Source organism: Artemia sp. Qi Xiang Cuo, chromosome 6 (assembly GCF_049724085.1).
Source record: "Artemia sp. Qi Xiang Cuo chromosome 6, ASM4972408v1, whole genome shotgun sequence".
NCBI lineage: Eukaryota > Metazoa > Arthropoda > Branchiopoda > Anostraca > Artemiidae > Artemia > Artemia sp. Qi Xiang Cuo.
In genome coordinates, this window is record NC_142799.1 from 78,709,743 (window position 1) to 78,737,541 (window position 27,799).

Sequence of the window (27,799 nt, forward strand, 5' to 3'; positions counted from 1 at the left end):
TCAATTTAGAACATTGTTGTTGTCACAGTTTATTGTAGCAAGATTGGAAACTGAGCGAATAAATTTGAAAAAAAAACTAAGCTGCTACCTAGTGGCTTAAAAAGTAGATGCATTGAGCTTACAAAAACAAAGATTATTTGTAAATTGGAAAATATGATTTGTGAAATTACGATACATGATACAGGCCTTCAAGTGTATTCCGCCTAAGGGAGATTTAAATCATCTTGAAATTTTTAATTTAAATTTGCTGAAATTTCGATTCTTGTAGTATAAGGTTTTTGTTGGTAGACCCCGAAGCTGCGCCGAAAAGTCGGCGGCGCGAAAAGCCGAGCTTGCATCCGCGCGCTGACGCCACCGCTGATTCTATCGGCGGTGGCGCCACTAATACGCCACCGTTTTTTTTTTTCTTTATCTCTTTTTGCTTATGGATATCGACCTCTGGGCTTCAACCGTCATCCCGGCTAATCTGTTTCTTAAAGATAAATACTGTCATCTTGGGCTCGCCATGTATTTCGGATCGTAGGAAGAAGAAGAAGAAATTTTTCTTGAAACAAAAATTCTACCATCCACTTCAAAATTCTGTTCATTTTTATTTCTGATTTTTTGGATGAAAAGAGATAGGTAAAAGAGCATTAGGCAACTCAAAATGTTATCATAGGCAGCGCAAACGCGCTGCCTAAGTAAAGAACAATGTTGGCACAATATATTATTTCGTTTTTTTCTTCTTCTTTTTTTCATACCAGGGCAATTGTATCAAAGGATTTGTCGTAGAAACTTCGAAAAGGGCTCATTCGATTGGAAATTGGAATAGCTTATGCCCTTTTTAATAGTCGAAAGTGATTGAAAGGCAACTAACACACCTTTCATGCCCACCATTTCCTCAAACACATTCAATCAGAATTCTAAAGTAGCTATTTTGCTTAGCGTAACTGATTTCCACAGAATAAATATGTGTTTGCGGAGGTTACTCCCCCATAACCATCAAGACAAAGGTTTTAAGTTATGACCTGGGGGTATATAAGAACGATGTTGGCACAATGTATTATATATTATTTTTGCCCTTTAGAGCAGGAAACTTTTTATCCAAGAAGTTGTTGTAGAAACTTCAAAAAGAGTTCATTAATTTGGAAATTGGAGTAGCTTGTGCCCTTTTGAATATCAAAATTCATTAAAAGACAACTAACACCCCTTCCACACCCAGCATTTCCCGAAAAACATCCAGTCAAAATTTTGGGATAGCCATTTTGTCTAACGTAGTTGAAAGTTCTGGAAATTAGGTATTTGAGGATGACAAACCCCTCACAGCCCTCAGGGCAAGGGTTGTAATTTATGTCCCGGGGGCATATAATGTGTTTATAGAAAGCGTTGTCGTAGAAACACAAAAAGGGTTTATTCAATTGGGAATCGAAAGGCCTAGTGCCCTTTTTAATAGTCGAAAGTGATTGGAAAGCTTGGCATTTTTATAGTAAAGATCGATGTGGGTAAAATGTATTATTTTTTGTTGTTGTTGTTCTCTAGACCAGGGCACTTCGTATCGAAGAAGTTGTCGTAGGAACTTCGGAAAGGGTTTCTTCGATTGAATATTGAAAGGGCTGATGCCACTTTTGATAGTTGAAAGCGATTGGAGGGCAACTAATCCCACGCCCACCCTCCCCTTTTGCTTTATTTTTTAAAAGTAAAATTTTCCATTAGAATAAATCAAAATTCACACTGTTAATTCTAATTCTCAATAAGGCATCTCAGCAATATCCCAAGAACGACTGAGGGTATTATATTCAAACTTTCGGGGCTGTTTCTGTTCTTAAAATTTAACCAAATTAATATAGCGTAAGTGTATTCAAACTATCAATGAGAATAAACAGATTTTTTTTGCGATAGGTATCGAGTTTTCTATTTCAGGTCAACTAGAGGAGATATGAAAGTACATTTAACACTACTATTTGTGTCCAGATTTTTAGAATGGTGTATGTTGTTAAACATTGTTGAAAAATTTTTTTCCATCATACAAATAGCAGGCCAAACTATAAATTCTTTAAAAAAACGAAAAGATTTAAAGTATTATTTTCTTTTTCCCTGAAAAGACGATGTCAATATAAACGAACAGAAATGAATTAAAAAAAAACTTTCTACAAAATAAGTTTTTCAAAGAAAGGTAAAGAACTCCATTAAACAAAAAATGGGCGAAAATAAAATCAAATAATCTACCAAGCGTGAAACTACCACAAACCAACATTGATAAATAAATGAAACCCAAAACGAACAGAAATTAACATAAGTTGGGCTCAAAACCCCTATGCCTTCCCAAGGCCAGAACATAATTTGTACTTTACTGAAAAAAAATACAAATGAATGTGTATTGTCAGTTTAATATACATATACTGATATTTAGTAATCTAAATGTTAATATTATTTGATTTATTAAAGTTATGAAAGTAAAAACACTTATATTTTTTTTCAGTAAAGTGCAAATTATGTTCTGGCCTTGGGAAGGCATAGGGGTTTTGAGCCCAACTTTTGTTAATTTCCGCTCGTTTTGAGTTTGACTCGGTTATTTATTGTAATATTGTTCGTTTTGGATTTCATTTATTTATCGATGCTGATTTGTGGTAGTTTCCAGCTTGGTAGATTGTTTGATTTTATTTTTGCTCATTTTTTGTTTAATGGGGTTATTTACTTTTCTTTGAAAAACTTATTTTGTGGAAAAAAGTTTTTTAATTAATCTGGAAAAGAGCTAGAGCTAGTATAGAAATATATCCATAAAAATGAATTACATTTTTTTTTTTTTTGCACAATGAGCAGAGCACACTGAAGTTGAAGTACCCTTGAACTTTGACTTGAAACTTCATAACTCGACCACTTCTTTCAGAAAAGAATTTTGGAGGGTTATTCCGTGCTGATAAGAAAAGAGGGTAAAGGTGCAGTTTAGTTCCCCCTCTAGTGTAGGGTGCAGGAGCTCTATGGTAAAGGTGCGGGTTAGTTCTCCCTTATAAAACAACTTATTTCAGCAGATACAAAGAAGAAGCCCATTTGCGGCATTCTGTGGGACCCCAAGGTCCAATGCTAGCATCAGATCCCGCAAGTGGCAGTTTACGCTCGTCAACTTCTGGCTGTACCGGCCACAAGTGCCCCAGCTAAACGGATTTATAGCACGACAGGACTGATAGTGATTGCAAAAAGATCTATGACTCCAAGCAGAGTAAACAAACTCACTATTGTTACATCAATTGTAACTGAAGTAATGTAACTGCTGATTTAAAATTGTTGGTATTGTTAAGCCATGGTATCTGATGTAGACTGCTACCTAGCCGCTTAAAAGAAGATGGTGTTGAGCTTACAGAAACAATTGGAAAATATGATTTGTGAAATTACGATACATGATAGACCCATTCTTGTGTATTCCGCCTAAGGGAAATTTAAATCATCTTGGGATTTTGAATTTAATTTTGCTGATATTTGGAGTCTTGTAATTAGACCCCAGCGCCGCTCCGATGAGGGAAGACCGGCGGCGGTGGGACGAAAAACAGCAGTGGTGGCGCGTTGTTGACGAGCCGCCGGTAAGATATCAGCGGCGTGCCACCGGTGCGATCAATGTTGACCTTAAACATTAATGTTTTCATCAGTCTTTCTCAAATCACAGCTTAAATTTACAAATTTACTTTCTCTACTCATTGACATTACGCTTTCATAGGATATTCCACCTAGTATCCTATGAAACTAAACTGTCATACTCAAACAGTCATATTCTTGTAAAAGTCTCACCTCCCTTCACACTCCCTTTTGAATTTTTTTCAAATTCAAAAGGGGGATCTCTGCTTTAAATAAAAAAAAAATAATTAACTTTTTGGCATCCCTGCTTTCAATAAAAAAAATTCAAGATATTATCATTTAAATTTAATACTTCCCTAGCCCCCTCCCCCTCTGGATACCACCTTGATAGGATACCGTCTCTACTTTAAATAAAAAAAAAAATTAACTTTTTGGCATCCCTGCTATAAAAAATAAATAAATTTGAGATATTATCATTTAAATGTAATACCTCCCTAACCCCCCCCCCCCTCTGGATACCACCTTGATAGAATACCGTCTCTACTTAAAAAAACAAACTTTTTGGCATCCCTGCTTTCAAAAAAAAAATTCAAGGTACTATCACTTAAATTTAATAACTCCCTATCCCCCTCCCTCTGAATACCATCTTGATAGGATACCGTCTCTGCTTTAAATTAAAAAAATAATTAACTCTTTTGCATCCCTGCTTTAAAAAAAATCGAGGTGTTATCATTTAAATGTGATAGCTCCCTACACCCCCCCCCCCCTCTGGATACCACCATGATAGGATACCGTCTTTGCTTTAAGTTAAAAAAATTAATTAACATTTTGACATACCTGCTTTCAATAAAAAAAATTCGAGATATTATCATTTAAATGTAATACCTCCCTACCCCCCCCCTCTCTGGATACCACCTTGATAGGATACCGTCTCAGCTTTACATTAAACAAATGATTTACTTAATAATTAACTAGGTCACTACATGGTTCAAACAAACACGGGAAATCATAGGCAGCGCAATCACGCTGCCTAAGTAAAGAACGATGTTGGCACAATGTATTATTTTTTTATTTATTTTTTTCCATACCGGGGCACTTCGTATTGAAGGACTGTTCGCAGAAACTTCGAAAAGGGCTCATTCGATTGGAAATTCGAGTGGCTTGTGCCCTTTTTAATAGTCGAAAGTGATTGGAAGGCAACTAACAAACACATCCAATCAAAATTTTGAGATACCATTTTGTTCAGCGGAGTTGATTTCCTCATAGAAAATATATTTTTGAGGAGAACACTACCCTACAGCCCTCAGGACAAGGATTTTAAATTATGCCCTGGGGCATATAAGAACGATGTTGGCACAATGTATTATTTATTATTTTTTTTCCATTAGAGCAGGGCGCTTCGTATCGAAGAATTTGTCGTAGAAACTTCGAAAAGGGCTTATTCAATTGGAAATTGGAGTGGCTTGTGCCCTTTTCAATAGTTGAAAGTGATTGGAAGGCAACTAACACCCCTTCCACGCCCACCATTTCCCGAAACACATCCAATCAAAATTTATAGATAGCCATTTTGTTCAGCGTAGTTGATTTCTTGGTATAAATTATGTTTTTGAGGAGAACACTCCCTCACAGCCCTCAGGACAAGGGTATTAAGTTATGCCCTGGGGGCAAGTAAGGTTTTTATAGAAAGCGTTGTCGTAAAAACTTCAAAAAAGGCTCATTCGATTGGAAATTCAAAGTGATAGATCCCTTTTTAACAGTCGGTAGTTAATTGAAGGCAACTAGCAGCCCTCTCACACCGACCTTTTTTCTATAAACATCCAATCAAAATTTTTAGATAGCCATTTTATTCAATGTAGTCTTAAGTCCTGGAAATTAGGTCTTTGAGGATGACAACATCCCCCCCCCCGGAGCCCTCAGGGCAAGGGAAGTAAGTTATGCCCTAGGGGCATATAAGGTATTTATAAAGCGCGTTGTCGTAGAAACTTCGAAAAGCGCTCATTCGATTGGAAATTGAAAAGACTTGTGCCCTTCTTAGTAGTCGAAAGTGATTGGAAGGCAACTAACACCCTTTCCACGCCCACCATTTCCCAAACACATCCAATAAAAATTTTTAGATAGGCATTTTGTTCCACGCAGTTTAAAGTTCAGGAAATTATACCTTTGAGCAGGACACTCACCCCACAGTCTTCAGGGGAAGGGTTATAAGTTATGCCCTGGGGAATATAAGGTTATTATTGAAATCTTTGTCGTAGAAACTTGAAAAAGGGCTCATTTGATTGGAAATTCAAAGGGCTATTGCCTTTTTTAATTGTCGAAAGTGATTTGAGGGCAACTAACCCCCCTCTCACGCTCACCTTTTCCCCAAACACATCCAATCAAAATTTTTAGATAACCATTTTATTCAACGTAGTTGAAAGTTTGGAAAACTAAGTCTTTAAGGATGACAACCTCTCCCCCCCCCCCCAGCCCTCAGGGCACGGGTTTTAAGTTATGCCCTGGTGGCATATAAGGTTTTTATAGAAAGCGATGTTGTAGAAACTTCAAAAAGAACTTATTCAATTGGGAATTGAAAGGGCTAGTCCCCTTTTTAATAGTCAAAAGTGATTGAAGGGCAACTAACCCCCCCTCTCACGCCCACCATTTTCTCCAACACATCCAATAAAAATTTTGATATATCCATTTTGTTCAACATAGTTGAAAGTTCTGAAAATTAGGTCTTTTAGGATGATAACCCCCCCAGAGCCCTCAGTGCAAGGGTTGTAAGTTATAACCTGGGGGCATATGAGCTTTATATAGAAAGTTGTTGTAGAAGTTTCAAAAAGGCCCCATTTGATTAGAAATTGAAATTACCCTTTTTAATAGTCGAAAGTAAGTGTAGAGTAATTAACCCCCCTCTCACGCCCACCATTTCCCACAAAACATTCAATCAAAGTTCAGAGATAGCCATTTTGTTCAACGTAGTTGAAATTTTAGGAAATTATGTATTTAAGGATGACAAACCCCAAAGAAACCCCCGGGGCAAAGGTTTTAAGTTATGCCCTGGGGGCATATAACGTTTTTATAGAAAGAGTTGTCATAAAAACTTCAAAAGGGGCTCATTCAATTGGAATTTGAGAGGGCTAATGCCCTTTTTAATGGTCAAAAGTGATAGGAGGGTAACTAACCCCCCTCTCACGCCCACCATTCCCCCAAACACATCCAATCAAAATTTTCAGATAGCCATTTTTTTCAACGCCGTAGAAAGTTCTGGAAATTAGGCCTTTGAGGATGACACCCCCCCCCCTCATAGCCCTCAGGGCAAGGGTGGTAAGTTATGCCCTGGGGGCATATAAGGTTCTATTGAAATCATTGTCGTAAAAACTGCAAAAGGGCTCATTTTATTGGAAATTGAAAGGGCTAGTGCCTTTTTTAATGTTTGAAAGTTTTTGGAGAGCAACTAACGCCCCTCTCACGCCCACCATTTCCCCAAACATATATAATCAAAATTTTGAGATAGCCATTTTGTTTAATGTAGTTGAAAGTTCTGGAAATTACGTCTTTGAGGATGACAACCACCCTCACAGCCCTTAGGGCAAGGGTTGTAATTTATGCCCAGGGGCATATAAGGTGTTTATAGAAAGTGTTGTTGTAGAGACTCAAAACGGGCTCATTTGATTGGAAATCGAAATACCTTGTACCCTTTTTAATAGTCGAAAGTGATTGGAAGGCTTGACATTTTTATAGTAAAGATCGATGGGGGCACTTCGTATTGAAGTAGTTGTCTTAAAAACTTCAAAGAGGGCTCATTCGATTGAAAAGAGAAAGGGCTGATGCCCTTTTTAATAGTCGAAAGGGATTGGAGGACAGCTAATCCCCCTCCCACGCCCACCCTCCCATTTGACCATTATGTTTAAAAACTAAATGTTGCCTTAAGATTAAATCAAAATGCACTGTGATAATAAGGCATATCAGCAGTATCCCAAGAACGACTGAGGGTATTATGTTCAAACTTTCGTGGCTACTTCTGCTCTTAAAAGTTAACGATATCAAAATAGCGTAAGTGAATCCAAGCTATCAAAGTAAGGAAACAGATTTTTTTGTGAATGGTATCAAGTTTTTCATTTCAGGTCAACTAGAGCAAGTATAAAACTAAATTAAACAGTACTATTTTTTCCCAAATTTTTAAAAGGGTGTATGTTGTTAAAAGTTGCTGAAAATGTTTCTCCAGCATACAAATAGCAGGCCAAACTATAAAGTCTTAAAAAAAACGTAAAGATTTAAAGTATTTTTTTCTTTTTCCCTGAAAAGACTATGTCAATTTAAAACGAACAGAAATTAATTAAAAAAAACTTCCCACAAAATAAGTTTTTGAAAGAAAAGTAAAGAACTCCATTAAATAAAAAATGAGCAAAAATAAAATCGAATAATCTACCAAGCGTGAAACTACCACAAATCCGTATCAATAAATAAATGAAACCCTAAACGAACAGAAATTACAATAAATAACCGAGTGAAACTCAAAACCAGCAGAAATTAACATAAGTTGGGCTCAAAATCCCTATGCCTTCCCAAGGCAAGAACATAATTTGCACTTTACTGAAAAAAAATACAAAAGAATGTGTATTGTCAGTTTAATATACATATACTGATATTTAGTAATCAAAGTTTTAATATTATTTGATTTATTAAAGTTATAAAAGTTCCACATCCGGTTAGTCTATGGACATGGGCTATCCTTCAGGGGAAAGCAATGGTAGTTCTGGCCTCTTCAATGTGCTTATACTAACTGTAAATATTATTATATAAGTATTACAGTAAGTAAATCACTGTCAACTACGATCTATGCTTTATTTAAATAAAGATAACATTATGAAAACAACAAAATGATTACGAATGTTAAGTTACTTATTTCAAAGTTCCACCCCTAACAGTTTTGCACCCGGGACAAGTGCCCCTTCAACCCCCTCCTCTAAAATCACCTGTGGGGAAAGGGTTTGGAAAACTTGCAAAAAAACACAAGCCTAAATGTGTTTTAAACATGTCTGAAAATTCTGATGATTCTGTTCTGAATTTTCTCCCATTATTCTAAGGGAGAATTAATTCTCTTTGTTGAAAGGGGCCATCAGAAATATGACCCAAAGCTGAGGCTGAACCATTAATTGGATATTGTTTGTTAATTAATTTGGTCAGAGTTGAGCTGCTTTCACTGTTAAGATTACCTTCACTTTCTGTCATTGAGTTACTATAAGAAGATGGAGATGGGAATCAATTGTATCGTCACATTGTACATTCTAATTATTAGAATTGAATAAATAGCGAAAGCTGGCGAGAATCTCACTTCTGCCACTAGAAACTCAGAAAATATGATGTGAGAGAGAAAATATTAGATGACAGCACCTCATCAAATTTTTTTGAATCGATTCAAGAAAGAAGAAAAATGAAATAAAAACTATAAAAACTAGACATGTAAAAGGAAAGAATTAACACAGTTTTTCTTACCATGTCTGAATCAGTAGAAAGGCTAGCAAAAGTGGGCTTTTATGACTTGCAAAAGACAATTGGGAAAGGCAATTTTGCTGTTGTGAAGCTTGCAACTCACACAATAACACGTCAGAAGGTAGGATATGACTCATTTTAATGAGGTCTAAGTATTACTCTGTTTTTTTTTTCTAGTAGTGTTTTATCAAGCAAAGTGAGGAGCTGAAGTGAGAAATGACCCTTTCTGTGTTTCTTGCTAAAAAAATATCTAAACTGTGATTGTTAAGCTACTAAGTTATTACAGGTTACTGAGTTGCAAAGCATTAGCCTAAATGATTGATTTTCTGGTTATAGTGTACAACCAGGGCTGGGTTTTAATCTTTGGTGCCCCTAGACCCAAATATTTTGGTGCCTCTAGGCCTAGTCAATTTTTTTTTTGGGGGGGGGACAGATTAATGGGGTAATCTTAAAAATTCAGGGATAGGCCTAGTGGAAGCCCTGAACAGAAGGCAACCAATTAATGATGAGAATTATGTATTTAAGGATGACAAACCCCACAGAAACCCCCGGGGCAAAGGTTTTAAGGTAAAGTTCTACCAAATCATATTATTGAGTTAGGACTAAAGTGAATACACCATTTGATGCCTTTTTTTGCTGATTTCAAATATAATATTCATTTCTATCAGAAATGAATTTCAGCCCCCCTATATATGCCAATTCAGGGTTAGGTTGGGTTAGGTTAGGTATATATAGGGGGGGGGGGCTGAAATTCATTTCTGATAGAAACGATTATTATATTCATAATCAGCATGGTGTATTCACTTTATTCCTAACTCAATAATATGATTTGGTAGAACTTTACTGGTTTTAAGTTATGCCTTGGGGGCATATAAGGTTTTTATTGATAGAGTTGTTGTAAAAACATCAAAAGGGGCTCATTCAATTAGAAATTGAGAGGGCTAATGCCCTTTTTAATGGTCAAAAGTGATAGGAGGGTAATTAACCCCCCTCTCACGCCCACCATTCCTCTGAACACAACCAAACAAAATTTTCAGATAGCCATTTTGTTCAACATAGTAGAAAGTTCAGGAAATTAGGTCTTTGAGGATGACACCCCCCCCCCCCCCTCACATCCCTCAGGGCTAGGGTTGTAAGTTATGCCCTGGGGGCATATAAGGTTCTATTGAAATCATTGTTGTAGAAACTGCAAAAGGGCTCATTTGATTGGAAATTGAAAGGGCTAGTGCCTTTTCTAATGTTTGAAAGTTTTTGGAGAGCAACTAATGCCCCTCTCACACCCACCATTTCCCCAAACATATATAATCAAAATTTTGAGATAGCCATTTTGTTTAATGTAGTTGAAAGTTCTGGAAATTACGTCTTTGAGGATGACAACCACCCTAACAGCCCTTAGGGCAAGGGTTGTAATTTATGCCCAGGGGCATATAAGGTGTTTATAGAAAGCATTGTCATAGAAACTCAAAAAGGGCTCATTCAATTAGAAATTGAAAGACCTAGTACCCTTTTTAATAGTCAAAAGTGATTGGAAGGCTTGACATTTTTATATTAAATATTGATGGGGGCACTTTGTATTGAACGAGTTGTCTTAGAAACTTCAAAGAGGGCTCATTGATTGAAAATAGACAGGGCTGGTGCCCTTTTTAATAGTCAAAAGTGATTGGAGGGCAACTAATCCCCCTCCTATTTGCCCATTATGTTTAAAAATTAAATATTGCCTTAAGATTAAATCAAAATGCACTGTGTTAATGCTAGTTCCCAATAAGGCATCTCAGCAGTATCCCAAGAATGACTGAGGGTACTGAGGGTATATGAGGGTTCAAACTTTTGGGACTGCTTCTGCTCTTAAAATTTAACCAAATCAAAATAGTGTAAGTGTATCCAAGCTATCAAAGTAAGTAAACAGATTGTTTTGCAAATGGTATCAAGTTATCCATTTCAGGTCAACTAGAGGAGGTATGAAACTAAATTAAACACTACTATTTGTGTCCATATTTTTAAAAGGGTGTATGTTGTTAAAAATTGCTGAAAATTTTTCTCCAGCATACAAATAGCACGCCAACCTATAAAGTCTTAAAAAAAATGAAAAGATTAAAGTATTTTTTCTTTTTCCCTGAAAAGACTATGTTAATATACAACAAACAGAAATTAATAAAAAAAAACTTTTTCCACAAAATAAGTTTTTCAAAGAAAAGTAAAGAACTCCATTAAACAAAAAAACAAGCAATAATAAAATCAAATAATTGACCAAGCATTAATCTACCACAAATCAGCATCAATAAATAAATGAAACCCAAACAGAAATTACAATAAATAACCAAGTCAAAACGAGCAGAAATTAACATAAGTTGGGCTCAAAATCCCTATGCCTTCCCAAAGTTAAAACATAATTTGCACTTTACTGAAAAAAAAATACAAAAGAATGTGCATTGTCAGTTTAATATACATATACTGATATTTAGTAATCAAAGTTTTAATATTATTTGATTTATTAAAGTTATAAAAGTTCCACATCTGGTTAGTCTATGGACATGGGCTATCCTTCAGGGGAAAGCAATGGTAGTTCTGGCCTCTTCAATGTGCTTATACTAACAGTAAACATTATTATATAAGTATTACAGTAAGTAAATCACTGTCAACTACAATCTATACTTTATTTAAATAAAGATAACCTTTTGAAAACAACAAAATGATTATGAATGTTAAGTTACTTATTTCAAATTTCCACCCCTAAAATTTTTGCACCCAGGACAAGTGCCCCTTCAACCCCCTCCTCTAAAATCACCTGTGGGGAAAGGGTTTGGAAAACTTGCAAAAAAACACAAGCCTAAATGTGTTTTAAACATGTCTGAAAATTCTGATGATTCTGTTCTGAATTTTCTCCCATTATTCTAAGGGAGAATTAATTCTCTTTGTTGAAAGGGGCCATCAGAAATATGAGCCAAAGCTGAGGCTGAACCATTAATTGGATATTGTTTGTTAATTAATTTGGTCAGAGTTGAGCTGCTTTCACTGTTAAGATTATCTTCACTTTCTGTCATTGAGTTACTGTAAGAAGATGGAGATGGGAATCAATTGTATTGTCACATTGTACATCTTAATTATTAGAATTGAATAAATAGCAAAAGCTGGTGAGAATCTCACTTCTGCCACTAGAAACTCAGAAACTATGATGTGAGAGAGAAAATGTTAGGTGACAGCACCTCATCAAATTTTTTTGAATCAATTCAAGAAAGAAGAAAATGAAATAAAAACTATTATAAAAGTACCTGACAATTTAAAAACTAGACATGTAAAAGGAAAGAATTAACACAGTTTTTCTTACCATGTCTGAATCAGTAGAAAGGCTAGCCAAAGTGGGCTTTTATGACTTGCAAAAGACAATTGGGAAAGGCAATTTTGCTGTTGTGAAGCTTGCAACTCACACAATAACACGTTAGAAGGTAGGATATGACTCCTTTTAATGAGGTCTAAGTATTACTCTGTTTTTTTTTTCTAGTAGTGTTTTATCAAGCAAAGTGAGGAGCTGAAGTGAGAAATGACCCTTTCTGCGTTTCTTCGCAAAAAATATCTAAACTGTGATTGTTAAGCTACTAAGTTATTACAGATTACTGAGTTGCAAAGAGTTAGCCTAAATGATTGATTTTCTGGTTCTAGTGTACAACCAGGGCTGGGTTTAAATCTTTGGTGCCCCTAGACCCAAATATTTTGGTGCCTCTAGGCCTAGTCAATTATTTTTTTTTGGGGGGGGGGAACAGATTAATGGGGTAATCTTAAAAATTCAGGGATAGTGGAAGCCCTGAACAGAAGGCAACCAATTAATGATGAGACAAAAGTAATGCAAGAGAGGGGTTATACCAAGCTCTCAGCTGCCATCCTTGGGGGACATCTGATAGTTTACAAGCAGCTAGACTACAGAATTCCTGTGTTGTTTCAAAATCACTTTTCTGGGAATAGGTAGCACAGCAGCAAAGTACATTTGGCTCTTAGATGGTAAATCACATCAGTCCAGTTTTTGTTAAGAAAAAAAAATCACTTGGTGTTTTTTTGTGCCCCTTGGCATTGCATACCCCTAGGCCCAGGCCTCATGGCCTGTTTGTAAACCCTGGCCTGCTTATTCTGTTCCTTAAAGCACTTCACTTTACTTCACCCCTCTATAAATTTTTTGCAGTTCATATTATTGACTTACAAATAAAGTGAACATACCACTTGATGCCTTTTTTGTGCTCTTTACAAATTCAATAATCATTTTTGTCACAAATGAATTTTACCCCCACCCCTTTATATACCAATTCAGGGTATATATTTGCACATTAAGGGTGGGGTAGAAGGGTAAAGTTTAAACTTACCTCTCATTTGCATCAGAATACTGCCACCCCCTAATTTGCAAATATATACCTTGAATTGGTATATATATGGGTGGGGGTAAAATTCATTTGTGACAAAAGTGATTAGGCTACTATATTTGGAAAGAGCATAAAAAAAGGTATTGAGTAGTATGTTTACTTTATTTGTAAGTCAATAATATGAACTGCAAAAAATTTACCCCCCCCTCCCCCTCCCTAATGTATAAATATAGGTCATAGCCTAAAGTATATATTTTTATGGTGAATTTAGAAATATTTCCATCACTGAGGTATAAATAAGGACCTTATTCATAAGGTTAACATGCAACTTAATTCCTTTTTTAAGCTCTTTCTGAATATAATAATCAATTGCAATTTTCAAGCCCTTTATGGACCCCTAAAGATGATACATTTTCTTTTATTTTTGGCTATAGAAAGGGTTAAAAACAACAATTCTTACCTGATAATATATAGCATGATTGTAGTTATCCATTTTGATTGCAGATCCACTATATTTTACCCCCAACCCCACTAATGAACAAATATATAGCCTAGTCCAAATTATATATTTCCCATATGTTTTTGGTTCTTTGATTTTGTCATAGTCAGTTCAGTTTATGGGTAGGCCTACACACATTTAAACAAGAGTGGTGCTAACAGCTTAAAGTAAACAATGCAATTTTTAAAAGATTTATAAATTGTTTCTTCAATTGAATTGTGATGAATCAATGTCAGTGGATTATATAATTTATAAAAAAAATGGAATTATATTCCAAAAGTATGTTTTAACCAATATTTTAACTCTTTTCTGTGGCCAAAAATAAGAGAAAAAGGTATCATTAAGGATCCATAAAGGATTGAAAATTTAATTTCTGAGTCAAATGAGTGCTATATTTTGAAAGAGCATAAAAAAGGCATCAAGAGGTATGTTTACCTTATTCATAGCTCAGTAATAGATATATCTCCAATCTTGCCATATTTTCTATTCTTTTTTCCATGTCACTCTCTTGTTCAAGTAGATTTAACTGCAAAGAAGCAACATCAACCAAATCAAGAAATAGAAAATGCGCAGATAATGTATAGTGTGGGCTATATATCTGCACATTAAGAGCAGGGGATAGGGGTAAAGTAAAGTGAAGCACTTTTAGGAATGATGTAAGTAAATATTTTAGAATGTTTGTTTTCTTAATTGTGTAGTGCTTCCTTCTGAGGGGGGAGTAATTGTAACTAGTACCAATTTTCTTGTAAATCCCTGGTTATAGGCCTATTGCTATGTACAAACACATGAATGGTAATATAGATCATCTGTATTTTGTGGCAGAAATCAGGGTATCATTATAGTCTATGAGCTCTTCTAAAGGAAATGTAATAGCCTAATAATATTTTGTAAGTGACAAAAAGGATTATTTATTGGGAACCCAAGTATATTTCATAAGGAATGTAAGTGATTGCAATTCCTGACCTAGATTCAGTGTGAGATTATCTTTTTAGATTTTGAAATCTCATTAATTCAGTGACCTTGAAAACAATTTCTCGGACTACAAAGCTATAACTCCACTGTGACGTCACTGCCTGCTTGATTGGATTGAGTTTATATTGGTGACGGTTTTTGGCATTGATTTGGAGTGGATTTATGTCTATTGAATGTTATTACCGTAAGAGCAATTATGAAATAATGGGCGACTCGGATATTATTTTAAATCCAATATTGAATTTTATTTCTCGATTGATGATCGATGGTATCAAAGTAGAAAACAATAATTGCTAAGTCGACAAGCTTTTTCAGTCATGAAACCATTCTAAAGGCAAAGGAGGTCTTACATCAGGTGCTAGAAATTGGAACACATTTAATTAGATGCCAAAAAGACGATGAAAATGTCCTTGACATTTGTAAGTGGTTATCTACAGCATTGAAAGAAAAACGTAAGATCCCGAAATTCGTGATATACTCACTGTGTGAAATTCCAACAATTGGTGATGCGATCATTGCAACATTAACCTGTCACAATGAATGAACTTTCCCATAAAATAGACAGTTTGTCTGAGCTAAATAAACAACGTCTCACAGTACAGGCAACTTCTGCCTGGCCCTCTTATGCTCAGTCGTCTTGCACCAAGGACCAATCCAATCCTCCTACCTATGCTGTTGTGTTAAAAAATTGCCTGTCCAATCTTTCATCTCCACTATTAAGGAAAGATTTTATTGATAAAATATGTCCTGAAGCTGCAAATGATATTTCAGAGGTGAAATGTTCTTCATCATAATGGAAAATTGTAGTAAAACGTAAACCTGCTGCCTCCTCAATTGCTGACCAGATGAAAAAGTTCCAACCTGGCCTTTTAGCCTCTGTTAAATCTCCCGCCTTCATTGGTGTAATAAAAGGCGTACTGACAGAAATGAATGAAATAGATCTAGAGAAAATTATTCCAAAGTGTGTCAAAGCTTTGCAGTGTGGCAAGTCACGCGTCTACAAGATTTATTTTGAACAACGGAGTGATCTTGATTCTTTTCTGAAAAATTCTGTGAAGGTGGGTTATGAAAAGTTAACTGTCCAGAATTTCATATTCATACCTAGACGGTGTTTCAGATGCCATCAGCAAGGACATTTTGCTGCTGATTGTAAGAACGCAGAACTGTGCTCTCGCTTTGGTTCCTCGGAGCACTCTTCCACCAGGGATAATCCATGTGTTTGGAACATGTTTTGCATTACATATAAAGAGTTTAATCACACCTGTTACAGTATCAAATGCCCTGGCAACGCTCAAACCGATAAACGGGCAGCTAAGTAGATAAATGGATATTCGTTTTCTCTCTTGGAACATTAATGGTGGTCTTATAAAAAAAGACCTATTCTTGAAAATATACTTCATAATCATGATATTCTTTGTTTGCAGGAACATTTCCTGACCAACCACAGCCTTAGTTTACTTGACATTAGTGCCACTTTCAAAACTTTCTCGGTTCCAGCTAAACGTAGTGCTTCTAAAGTCAGAGCTTCCAGTGGTATTGCTACTTATGTAGCATCGAATCTTCATTCTAGTGTTTTCTTTTCTTGTGATAGTTTTTTAGCTGTTAGAGTAGTTGAGTGCGCAATAATAAATCTGTATTTACCCACAGATTACAATGATGAAGATTCGGAGAGAGATTTCGCATTAGCAGCTAGAAAACTTAGCTTTTGTCTTCGTGATGTCCTTAAACGGAAAATCCCGTGTTTGATCATAGGTGATGTTTATTGTGATTTGAATTGCGGGTTGTCTTCAGCTTCTATCTGTGCTTCTTTACTATTAGGAATATTTGGTGATGATTTTAAAGTTCAACAGAAATCTGCTCAGTTTACTTACATTCATTCTTCCTCGTGCACATCTAACCTCGACCATGTTGTGTCATATAACCTTGATATACCTTGTGTTGAGGTAGTTTCCAATTTTCAAGTTTCAGACCAACTTCTTATTGCTTCTAGTTTCAAACGAGAAGCTTCTCAGATTCCAGTGTTACAGGCTTATACTGTTCACCGGCACAAGTGGTATACTTCTCGCGATTGGAATAAAATTGACACATCTCAGTACATTGAAATTTCAGATAGTATCCTAAACAAGATCTGGGTTCCATTTCATCTTCTGCAAAAGTCTTCTAATAAAGACATTAATGAGGTTAGATTAACTCTTGATATATACTCCGAAGAAATCTGCCATGCACTTTTGTGTGCTGAAAAAAGGGCAGTTCCTCTTAAAAAATACATGTTGGTACCCAAGTTCCCGGGTGGTCAGGAAATCTAGTGCTGTCTGAAGCTTGTGACCGTGCTAAATTTTGGTACAAATTATGGAGAGATTGCCTATGCTGCCGTCAAGGAATAGTCAATGAACTGAGAAAAGTGTCAAAAAAATGTTTTGCTAAGGAACTTGCCCTTCATCGATCTAAAATGCAGACACTTTATTCCGAGAAGGTCAGGAATTCACCTGATCTTCTGTGGAAGCTTTTACCTCGTACTATCTCTTCCAATTTGCCAGACCCGAATGACATTCCTTTGTCCGAGTGGATATCCCATTTTTCAAATGAATTTTCTGAGCCTGATCCTGTTTTAGAGTCACAATTTTGTTACAAGCTCTGCAAATTCATTGATGAATCTCCTGACCTTGATTTTGTTGTTACTTGTGACGCTGTTATAAACGCCATTTCCCAACTTAAAAAGAAAGTGTCTTGTGGGATAGATAAGGTGAGCACTCTACACATCATTAATGGAAGTTATCTTTTGGTGCGTCATCTCAGCCTTGTCATGCAAATGATATTTGTTACATGTATTGCTCCATCCTAGTTCTGCATTGGTGATCTGACTCCAATTCCCAAAAAACAGAAATATGAGCTGCAACGTTCCTCTTTCAATCCCATCACCGTATCTACAACGACATGCAAACTTTATGATCTTCTTTTTCTTGATGAGTTAAGACAGAAATATTACGTTCCCCCACATCAGTTCGGTTTTCAGGCTAATCTTGGCTGTTCTCATGCTCTTACAGCAGTTTTTAATGTCCTTACCGACGCTGAATCTTCGGGAGAATGTGTGATCCTTGCTAGACATGACGTTAGATGTGCATTTGATTCCTTAATTCATTTGTCCATGCTTCTTCATATGGTAAGGCAAGGCATAAACCCATTAGTTGTCCGTGTCCTCAGGGATTTATATAGGAATCTAAAAGTGCATTTAAAACTGCCATCCTGTTTTTTCCTGCAGTCGGCTCTTCATCCTTCCCTATATAATTGCATTAATTCTCGTTTGAGGCCAAACTCTTCGATTCCCTCGAATATGCTTGTGAATCCCCAGTACCGCATCCTTGTTAAGAAACGGACTAGACAGGGAGCTATCACTTCCCCAACCCTGTTCAATAATAGTGTCCTGGAAGCGCAGGCAAAGTGTCTTCCTTCATGCATTCTTGGGAGAATCGATATGTCTCTTATTTGTTATGCTGATGAAATCCTGAATCTCAGCCGCACGATCCAGCGCATTGAGCAGAATTTCAAAATCCTCAAAGATGAATATTCAAAAATCGGTCTGTCTTTTAATCCTGAGAAATCCAAAGTAATCCTTTTCAATTGACGAAATTCCTCTACTTATCTTATAAATATGGACGGTTCTCTTGTTAAACCCTCAGACCATATTACATACCTGGGCCTCCCAATTGACACATCTATAGGCCACACACGTCGTTTGCTGATTTCTCACGTTGAGCGTAAAATTAGCATTTCTTACGCTGTAATCGTAAAAAGCAAACTACGTTTCAACCGTTATATTCTAGCATCCATTTATAACGCCACAGCCCTTCCTCATATGCTTTACATTGCTCCTTTCTGGAGATTCTTTACAGTTACAGATAAAAAGCACCTACGATCAATCTTCTTCAGATTTGCTAAATATCTTCTACATTTGCCCCCTTGGACAAGAAACCGTATAATAATTCATTTGTTTAAGCTATCTGACCCTAATATTAGCATTAATAAATCTCTATCCCGTTTTCAAAGTAAGTTTAATCATCCATGGTCAACAATTTGTTCACAATAGTTTTTTTATATTAATGTAAGGCATATAGTCACTGTTTGTATTCAAATTCAAATTAATTTATTTAACATAAAAAAATACAAACAAATTTACAGCGGCCATCTACAAAAACACGAAGGTTTGTTTACGATGGCTGCAAATCCATTATTATAAAGCTCTACATCCACATAAAAACTATCTCTTTACGGGGAAAATCAGCACTTGAACTGAATCAACATAAAGAACATCTCCTACTCTAAAAGGATTACACTCTAGAAATCGCAAGTGAGAAATATCACATATCATCCTTAAAACATACACTCGAAAAAAAAAAAGAAAAAAAAAAAAAAAAAAAAAAAGATACATCTAACTAAATCAACTATGACAAAATCAATAAATATCAGCTAGGCTATAGAGCCGACTCCGTGCGCTTTGGCTGGGTAATTTCGCGAAAATGCGACCATTATCTGTCCAAACAATTTTCAAACCAAACATTAATCAAATTCAAAAATCTAATCATTCAGATTATAACCCAAAAGGTAACGTTTCAATCTACTCTTGAGCTGGCCTACATTATCAACTTGTCTAATAGCATCCGGGAGGGAATTCCACACCCCCGGTCCCGCAAAACGAGGCAGAAATGCAGCACGTTGAGTATTCCGGAGCTCCGATGCAAGGTCATTCGCATTTCTAGTCTCATAACAGTGATAAGATGAGTTAGCTTTAAAAATTTCCCAAAATACCTCCGGTGAACACTTATTCAAACATTGATAAATGAAAATTGCTAACTGGTAATCCCGTAACTGATAAATATTCAAAATTTTCAAACTTGTAAAGCAATTCAACGTGCTATTTTCAAACTGAATATAATTACCTAAAATACGAACTATTTTATTCTGTAAAATTTGGACCTTTCTAAAACTTGAAATAAAACTACTAGTCCATAGCATGCAACCATATGATAAATAAGGGCTAAGGGTAGAGGGTAGGGAATTAATGTAATGAAGAGTTTTCTTTTGTCATGTGTTTGAATTTTCAATGTGTGTTTGTGTCCTTCTTTTTCTTCTTTTTTTTTATTTTTTTTTCTTTAGTGATTACTCCGTCTACTGTACCTTTTGTACCTTTTTTTGACGAACAATAAATGAATAATAATAACAATAATAACAGTAGCCTAGTTACCATTTGATTCCCTAGTCAACATTTTTCCCAAATACAGTGCCTTCTACCATGACACCCCCTCCCCCTAGTAGCCCAATATATTGCCCTAGGCTAGATAATATATCTAGGTCTACTAAATCTTTTGTTTTTACATTGCTCAAATGTTCTTGTCTCTTTGTGAATGGGCATTTCATTCTTCTACCAGTTGGTAGCATTACATCATTATGAAACAAAAAGAACAGCTAGATAAATCATTTCAAAATTAAGATGAAAACAGAAAGAAGCATGAAAATCTGGGTAAATTTGAACTCCAGAAAATTGTGTCTTGAAAAAAAAGAAGAAATCTAAATAAATAAAAAAAAGAGCTTGAAATCCCACTTAAATCATTAGAATTGTGGTTGGCAGTCAAGTGGAGGATATGCAGTATAGAGGAGACTTGCACATTTTAATAAGTCTGGGTAGTGGTGGCCAGTAATAGTGCCTTTACTGTCCCTTAAATTTTGAAAAAATACCTTTTTTTCTTGTAATAAAACCAAGGTCTAAATAAAATAAAGGTTTACTAATTTAATCAACAGATTTGACCCTTGGAATTTTAAAAAATTTGGCTAAAATGGTTGCCAACTACTGGCCTAACCCTATACAGTAGTAATATATATGGAATATAATATATATTAGGCTACTATATTTCTTTTTATTGCACCAAAATATTGCCAGTTGTGCTAGGTAAAAGAAATATCCAGGAATCAATCTACCATTCAAACCAGTTCTAGAGAGTAAGTACCCACTTCATGGACACCAATTGTTCATTAGAGAGACAGTGTTTACACTAAGCTGGTGCAGATAATAACTGAAGAAATGGGACAAAAACAGGCATTAGAACAAGCAACCAACATGAAATTCTCTACAATGGGTATTTTGCTATAATAAAAGTAGTTGAGTTCTTGGAGTTGGATCTTAAGGCTAAGATATGTCTTTAAATTGTGTTTTCTAGCCTCTGTTATTTCATTTTTTATTATTTTCAAGTTTGTACTATTTCTAAGGCTTAGAAGATTGCATAGAAGACAGGCTCTATAACTTATATACAAGAATAGAATGTTTTAGTAAATCAATAATTGCCAGCTTAGGTCATTTTGTAAGAAAAATCAGCATGCAAGAGACATGTATACAAATTACAACCAAGCTAGGCGAGAATTATCAGGACAAGATTGGTTAGTCATTGAGAATACAGCTGCTCCTGAATCATGGAGTAAAGTGAAAGAGATTCTTTTATCATCTTGGGACAAGCATACTACAACTACGTGGATCTGTAAACCAAGAACTCTTCCTTTTCTCACCTGTGATATTAAACTGGCAGTCCAGAAAAAGAAAAAGCAGTGGAAGAAATATAAAGATATGCTAAAAGAGGCAAATTATGATAAACTTGAGCAACTCCATAATAAGGTTTGGCAGCTTTCAAGAAAACTTACAAGAGAGTATAAAGAAGTAATTGCCTCCAAATCAAATCCCAAGAAATTTTGGAGGTATGTTTCCCTGCAAAAACCCAGAAGACACTGAGTTACTGAGCTTTCTGTTGATGGAAATATCTATTACTAGCCCTCAAGACATAGCTGAGACAATGAACAATCAGTTCCCAAAAAATCTTCACTACCCCAGATAAAGATCCACTTCCCAATCAACCTAAGTATACAGTTGATAAACCAATGCTGTTAGTAAAGATGATGTTGAGGCTAGACTGAAAAACCTGAACCAGAACAAGTCTGTAGGGCCTGACAGAATACACCCTTGGACATTAAAGGAAGCTCATGCAGAATTTGCTTTGCCCCTTGTAACACTTTTCCAATAGTCCCTGGATACAAAGATAGTGCCTCAGGACTGCCAGAATGCTAATATTACCCCTATACATAAGGGTGTCAGCCAATTAGACTCTATGAATTACCACCCTGTTAGAATTACATCCATTGTTGGGAAAATTCTGGAAGGAATAGTAAATACTGTCATTGTCAGATACATCACCTCCAACAATCTTATCATGCAGAATCAGCATGGATTTAGATCAGGACAATCCATTAATACAAATCTTATAGATTCATGTGATTTTACCACCAAGCTCCTAAATAGAGGAATTCCAGTTGATCTCATTCTCCTAGATTTTGCCAAAGCATTTCACAAAGTATTTCATCATTGACTACAGGCAAAATTAATTGCAATTGGGGTAAGCCAGGAGGTTGTTGAGTGGGTGATGGCATTCCTGAATGATAGTGGTCAAAGTGTAAAGGTGCATGGAGAAAACAGTCAGGCATTTTACTCAGATTTTATTGAAGTGGAAAGTGGATTCCCACAGGGAGTAATTCTTGGTTTAACATTATTTAACATCTATATCAACAATGCCCCACAATCTGTCAAAAATAAAATGAGCCTGTATGCTGATGCTTCGAAAATCATCAGCCCTGCAAAAACAGCCAAAGAGAAAGCCTTGTTATAAGCTGAGCTAGACAAACTCTCAGATTGGGCAAAACTTTGGTGGTTGGAATTCAACATTAAGAAATGCAGGACAATTCATTTTGGCAGAAAGAATGTGAGGGGTCAGTATCACATGTGTGGAATAGATGGTGTTGGGCAGGTGATGTATTTCTCCCATGCTGAAAGAGACCTGGGGAAACTTATGGATGAAAAATTGAAATTTAACCAACATGCTCAGTCAGTTGCCTCCAAAGCACTCCAGACCCTGGGAATTGTAAAAAGAACATTCCACAGCAGGTCACCAAATCTATATAAAGGACTTGTTCAACCAAAACTGGAATTTGGTATGTGTGTGGCAACCCCATTAAATAAAGGTGACAAGAAAAGACTGGAGTGTCCAAAGGTGATCATCTAAATTAATAGAGGGTGCAAAAGCCTGGACTACCCATCCCACCTGGAGAAGTTACAGATTCCTACCCTCTCCTATCAATGGAAGCATGGGAATGTTGTCATTGCACACAAAATGCTGCACACTCAGTCCTTGCAAAAAAATCCTAACCAGTCAACAAAAACTAGAGGACACACCATGAAGCTGTACTGCAAAAAAGCCAACACCAGACTACAGAACAACTTCTTCCCAAATAGAGTCATGGGACTCTGGAACTCCCTAAGCAAAGACGTAGTCTCAGTCCCTAGTGTGGAGGCCTTCAAGGGAGCTGTGGACAGATTGGTCATCCAAGCTGTGGCTTTGAGAATGGGATGCAGCCAATGTATTGGCTCAATATCTTCACTAACCAGCACATACAGGATAGTGCCTTATTTGCTGGACAATGCAATTTAAGGTAATAAAATAACAGCAGACCAATTGCTGAACCTTATTTGCTGAATCAAAGCAGACCAAGCAAATATTTTGGTTTAGTTTTCTCCAAATATTGTATTCAAGGCAGTTCTGTTGTTCTGTAGTCCGTCAGGCTTTAATAAAATTTGAAAGGCCCTGTTTTTCACCTAGGCATAGCATTATAAATCATTGGAATAAATATCATAGTTTTATGGATTTGAATAATTTATTGGTTAATAATAAAATTAGGTTAATGAATCACTTAATCAGTAATTATTAATTTGATTTATTTTCTGGGGTGGATGCTCCTCGTTTCACTTTATTTATTTGGTTATTTTGATTTTATGCGGATTTTGTTTGTTGTTACCATACAGAGAGTTGAAGAGCAATCCTTTTATTCCAGTATCTGGAGATAGTGTTATTTATTTATTGTTGATTGTATATAAACCCACCCACGAGTTATTCTCACTGATGGTCATTAATTTGATAGTTTTGTCGAAACATTTTTATTGATTAATAAAGAACTTGAACTTGAACTCTGAGGCAGTTATTTAAAACCAATGTTATAATTTATAAGTAAAAACATCAATACAGTTTCACATATAATTTTGATTTTTACCAAACTCTCAAATTATGCTTGCATTTAAAGATTTAATAAAGATAACACATTTAACCTAACCACTTGAGAAACTTAAAAACATGTATCCTTGGGTTACATGGTGGTTAAAGCCCTAAGGTTAAAGTCAACACATTGCAAAAATAGTTAATTTTAAAACAGTGAAATCAAAGATACATCTTAGCACAGAGGGTGATTTTATGCTTTGTTAAAATTAGAATCATACAAGGATGAGAGCCCCAAGTGCAGCTGTGAAGTTTAAGAGAATTACTAACCCCCAACTTCGTAGTTATTGTCTCTGGAGTTTTCAGGTATGATTCAGGAAGAAACTCTAAATGAGTTATATCAAACAGTTTGAAGTAAGAAACTGTAAGTAAGGAGCAACCCAGCTCAATAGTGACCAAAACTAAAAAACAGAATTTTGATATCAATAGGGATATAAAAAGAATTGGAGTTTTATACTGATTTCAAATATATAAGTTGTATTAAGTTTAGTCTTACCCATGAAAGGTTACAGGCCTAAGAAAATTTGATTTTTGATAAAAGGGGGAAAAACCCCATAAAAGTCATAGAATATTTATGAAAATTACACCATCAGATTCAGCGTATCAGACAACACTACTGTAGAAGTTTCAAGTGCCTAGCTGAAAAATGTGAATTTCGTTTTTTTTTGCCAGAAGAATGATCACATTTGAATGTTTATTTGGTTGTTTTTTTTTGTTAGTTTTTCCCCGGGGTGATTGTATTGACCCAGTAGTCCTAGAATATTGTAAAAGAGCTCATTTAAACAGAAATCAAAAGATTCTAGTTCTCTTTTTCAGTGACAAAAAATTGGAGGACAACCAGGCTCCCTCCCTCGCCCCTTTTTCTCAAAATCGTCTGATTAAAATTTTAAGATAGCCGTTTTGCTCAGCATAGAGGCCAAATAAATATGCCTACAGAAATATCAGGACCCCCCACAACCCCTGGGGAAAAGTCTAAGTTACAAAGTGTGCCTATTGTTTAGGTATAGTGTTTTTTATTGGGAAGTATGCATAAATTTTATGGGATGATTGGGTGAATTTTCTACTGGTGGGATTTTCCACAGGGAGGGAAGTTTCCAGGGGGGATATTTCAGGGGAAATTTCACACTGGGAGAATTTGCCAGAATTCTTATACGAAATTATTCTTATGTCTTGCTTTCTCATTGCCTACTCAATTTTACACATGGAGATGTTAAGGGTAATTGTCCAGGGTATATTTTCACCAGGATTGAGTTGTATAGAGAATAAATCCTTGGGGAGGGGGGGATTGATGAGGGGACAGCCCCTTTCATATATGGAATAATTTCTTTTCGTTTTAGGTTTTACTGTTGTTTCTTACTTTCAGTTAAAAAAAACCTGTTTTTTTTATTTAATTAACCATTTAAGATTCATTGCATTAAATTAAGCTACAATCTAAGGAAGTTTAGCTTTACAAAAAGCCTCCAACCTTTAAAGTTTTTAGCTATATAGAAAGCACCACCTTTATTCCCACCCCTCCTACCATGAGAGTTTCCACAGTTAGAAATTTACCTAGAGTACTTCCAAGCTGACCACTTTTCCTTTGATAGCTATTCCTTTCAAAACTACATTTAAGACTATTCATACTGAGACTAATGCTAGCACTACAGAAACTGCTGGCACAACTACCAGTACTATAAGTAAAAATAGCACAACTATTTCTTTCATCACTATTTTAACCCTGAATGCTCCCAAAACAGCTAGTCCTATCATGATTATTCCTAGTACAACTACTTTTATGGTGACATTCCTCCACTGCTAATGCTACACTATTCATCTTAAAAATTAATGGGAACTACTATTGCCAGTAAAGCTTAAATCTAGCGTTATTTCTTTTGATTACATAGAAACACAAGTTAAAACAAAAGCAGTTAAACACAGTTAAAACAAAATCATGAGTTAAATGAACAGAAAATAATTTTTCCATGAAAAGAATAGAGTGAATTTTAAAATTTAATTGAGCTTAAATTGGCTGATATGATACATAAAGCTTGTAACAAATAGAGATTACTATTATCCAAAAAATAACACTTAAAACAAACAGAATTTACAATAAGCAGTAGACTATATTCAAACTAAAAACATAATAGAAAAAATGACGTAACTACAGATGATGTTGTTGGTCCTTGCCCCAATAATTAATTCCAAAGGTCTGGAGTACCATTTACACTTCATTGCTTAGACATTAGACTATTAGAAAAAAACATAAATAAAATGCTGCTCAATAAACTTTGCAGAAAATAATAATATTTATAAGTTTTTTGGGGCAAGAGGGAAGCTTTGAATAGATTATGACGGAGGAGGAGCATGCATAGCTGTGTTGGCCTCAGACGGCTTAGTGCTGTGGTGAGTTTTTACTAGTAGTAGTTTAGCAGTTTGAAACTGATACAATGTCTTGGATACTTGTTTAATAGTATTTGGCCCTTCTCAGGCTGAAGATGTTTTGGAGCAGTACAAAAGCAACATTTTATGGTGATAATATCTCTTTTGTCACTAAATAAGGTCACTAGAGCTTGAACTTCTGTTTAAATGAATCTTGTTGTTTTTTAAAACTTCTGGGCAAATTTGTAGTGCTTCATCAACATTTTCAGTAATTATTCATCCTGAATCATTCAGAGGAGAGTAGACTTGTTTGAAATGCCACCTTTTTGACCCTCTAAAATAGACAAGTGGCCTAGGCTACTCTTCCTTCTAGGCACAAAACTGGTGCAGTTGTTTAGAATGTTCTAAAGGTAAATAATTTGTACCTAAAGGGCCTTTTCTAACAATACAGGCCACAAGTAGAGGCCCTTCATTGAATTGATTCTTTGAATCTTTGACAAAAATATATAATTTATACATTTAATTTATAATATATAAATATTAAAAATATTAAAATTAAAAAGGTAAATTTATAATTTGAAATATTGTGCTCAAGCTACTGGATTTCATAAATACAAATCAGTATTTTGCTCAGTAAAAAACAGTTTTACCACAGACTTTTAGACTGCAGTGTATATTGTAACACAGTCCTGGTTGGTGAGGAGGAGGGAGTGGAGATGTTGTTTCTTAGGACATCATCTGAAGACTAAAACAGTTAAAATGTTATGTCTGAAAATTCCCTGCAAAGTCCCCTACAATCTACTAGTAGCTCAAGATTGACAGTTTGGCAATCTCTAATTTAGACACTTGTCAGTGAGCCAAAAGAAATTTTGAAGTTGTTCATCAAGGTGAACTTTTTTTTTTATTTTTTTTGCTTGGCCAAAACTGCCAATAAAATATCCTTTGGGGGTTTTTCAAATCCTGTGACCTACTTAAAATTCAATATTTTGATTTGTAAATCTTTTTCATTCTATAAAGGTAGTGAACCTAGTGCTTTGCCTTAATTCCAAGTTTCTGATTTAGTGACAGCTTGAGAAGTTATTGCAGAGAAGTAATTTTTGTTGGATTTTGTAGATTTTAAAAGAGATTTTTTTTTTTGGTAGTAGCCTAGCACATAGCCTGGTCTTGTTCAGTTTCATTTTCTGGTTTAGTTTAATAAATTATGTTCAGCAAGGCCAAGCAAAAACACATAAGCCCAGTTCAAGGCCATGATAGGTGTGCTGCCTGTTCTACAAAATTGGATGAGGGGTCCTTTACCATAGAGTGGGACATTTATGAGAAGTAGATTTGTGGTGATTGTCTGGACCTGTCCCCTGGAGAATATAAGCTATTAAGCAAGATGATGCAATCACTGATTGTTCCTGGTCATGTCCAGCCTGCAAAGTTAAGCCTCCCTCTCCCTCTTTAGTGAGCAAGCTGTGATAGCA

At 35.6% G+C, this 27,799-nt stretch overlaps 1 protein-coding gene across 3 annotated transcripts in view; it reads left to right on the top strand.

The window, feature by feature from the left end:
* The first annotated feature begins 9,012 nt into the window (after window positions 1-9,012).
* The window catches only part of LOC148951632 (serine/threonine-protein kinase SIK3-like), a 202,633-nt gene continuing 183,846 nt past the window's right edge, over window positions 9,013-27,799 (top strand). For 2 of the 3 annotated variants that reach the window (XM_089091236.1, XM_089091237.1), the window contains exon 1: window positions 9,013-9,142. In XM_089091236.1, coding sequence (XP_088947362.1) covers window positions 9,026-9,142 — 117 coding nt within the window. In that variant the 5' untranslated portion in view covers window positions 9,013-9,025. Of the gene's footprint in view, window positions 9,143-12,326; window positions 12,465-27,799 lie in introns of those variants that run through there. The other variant, XM_089091238.1, reaches the window with a different exon arrangement.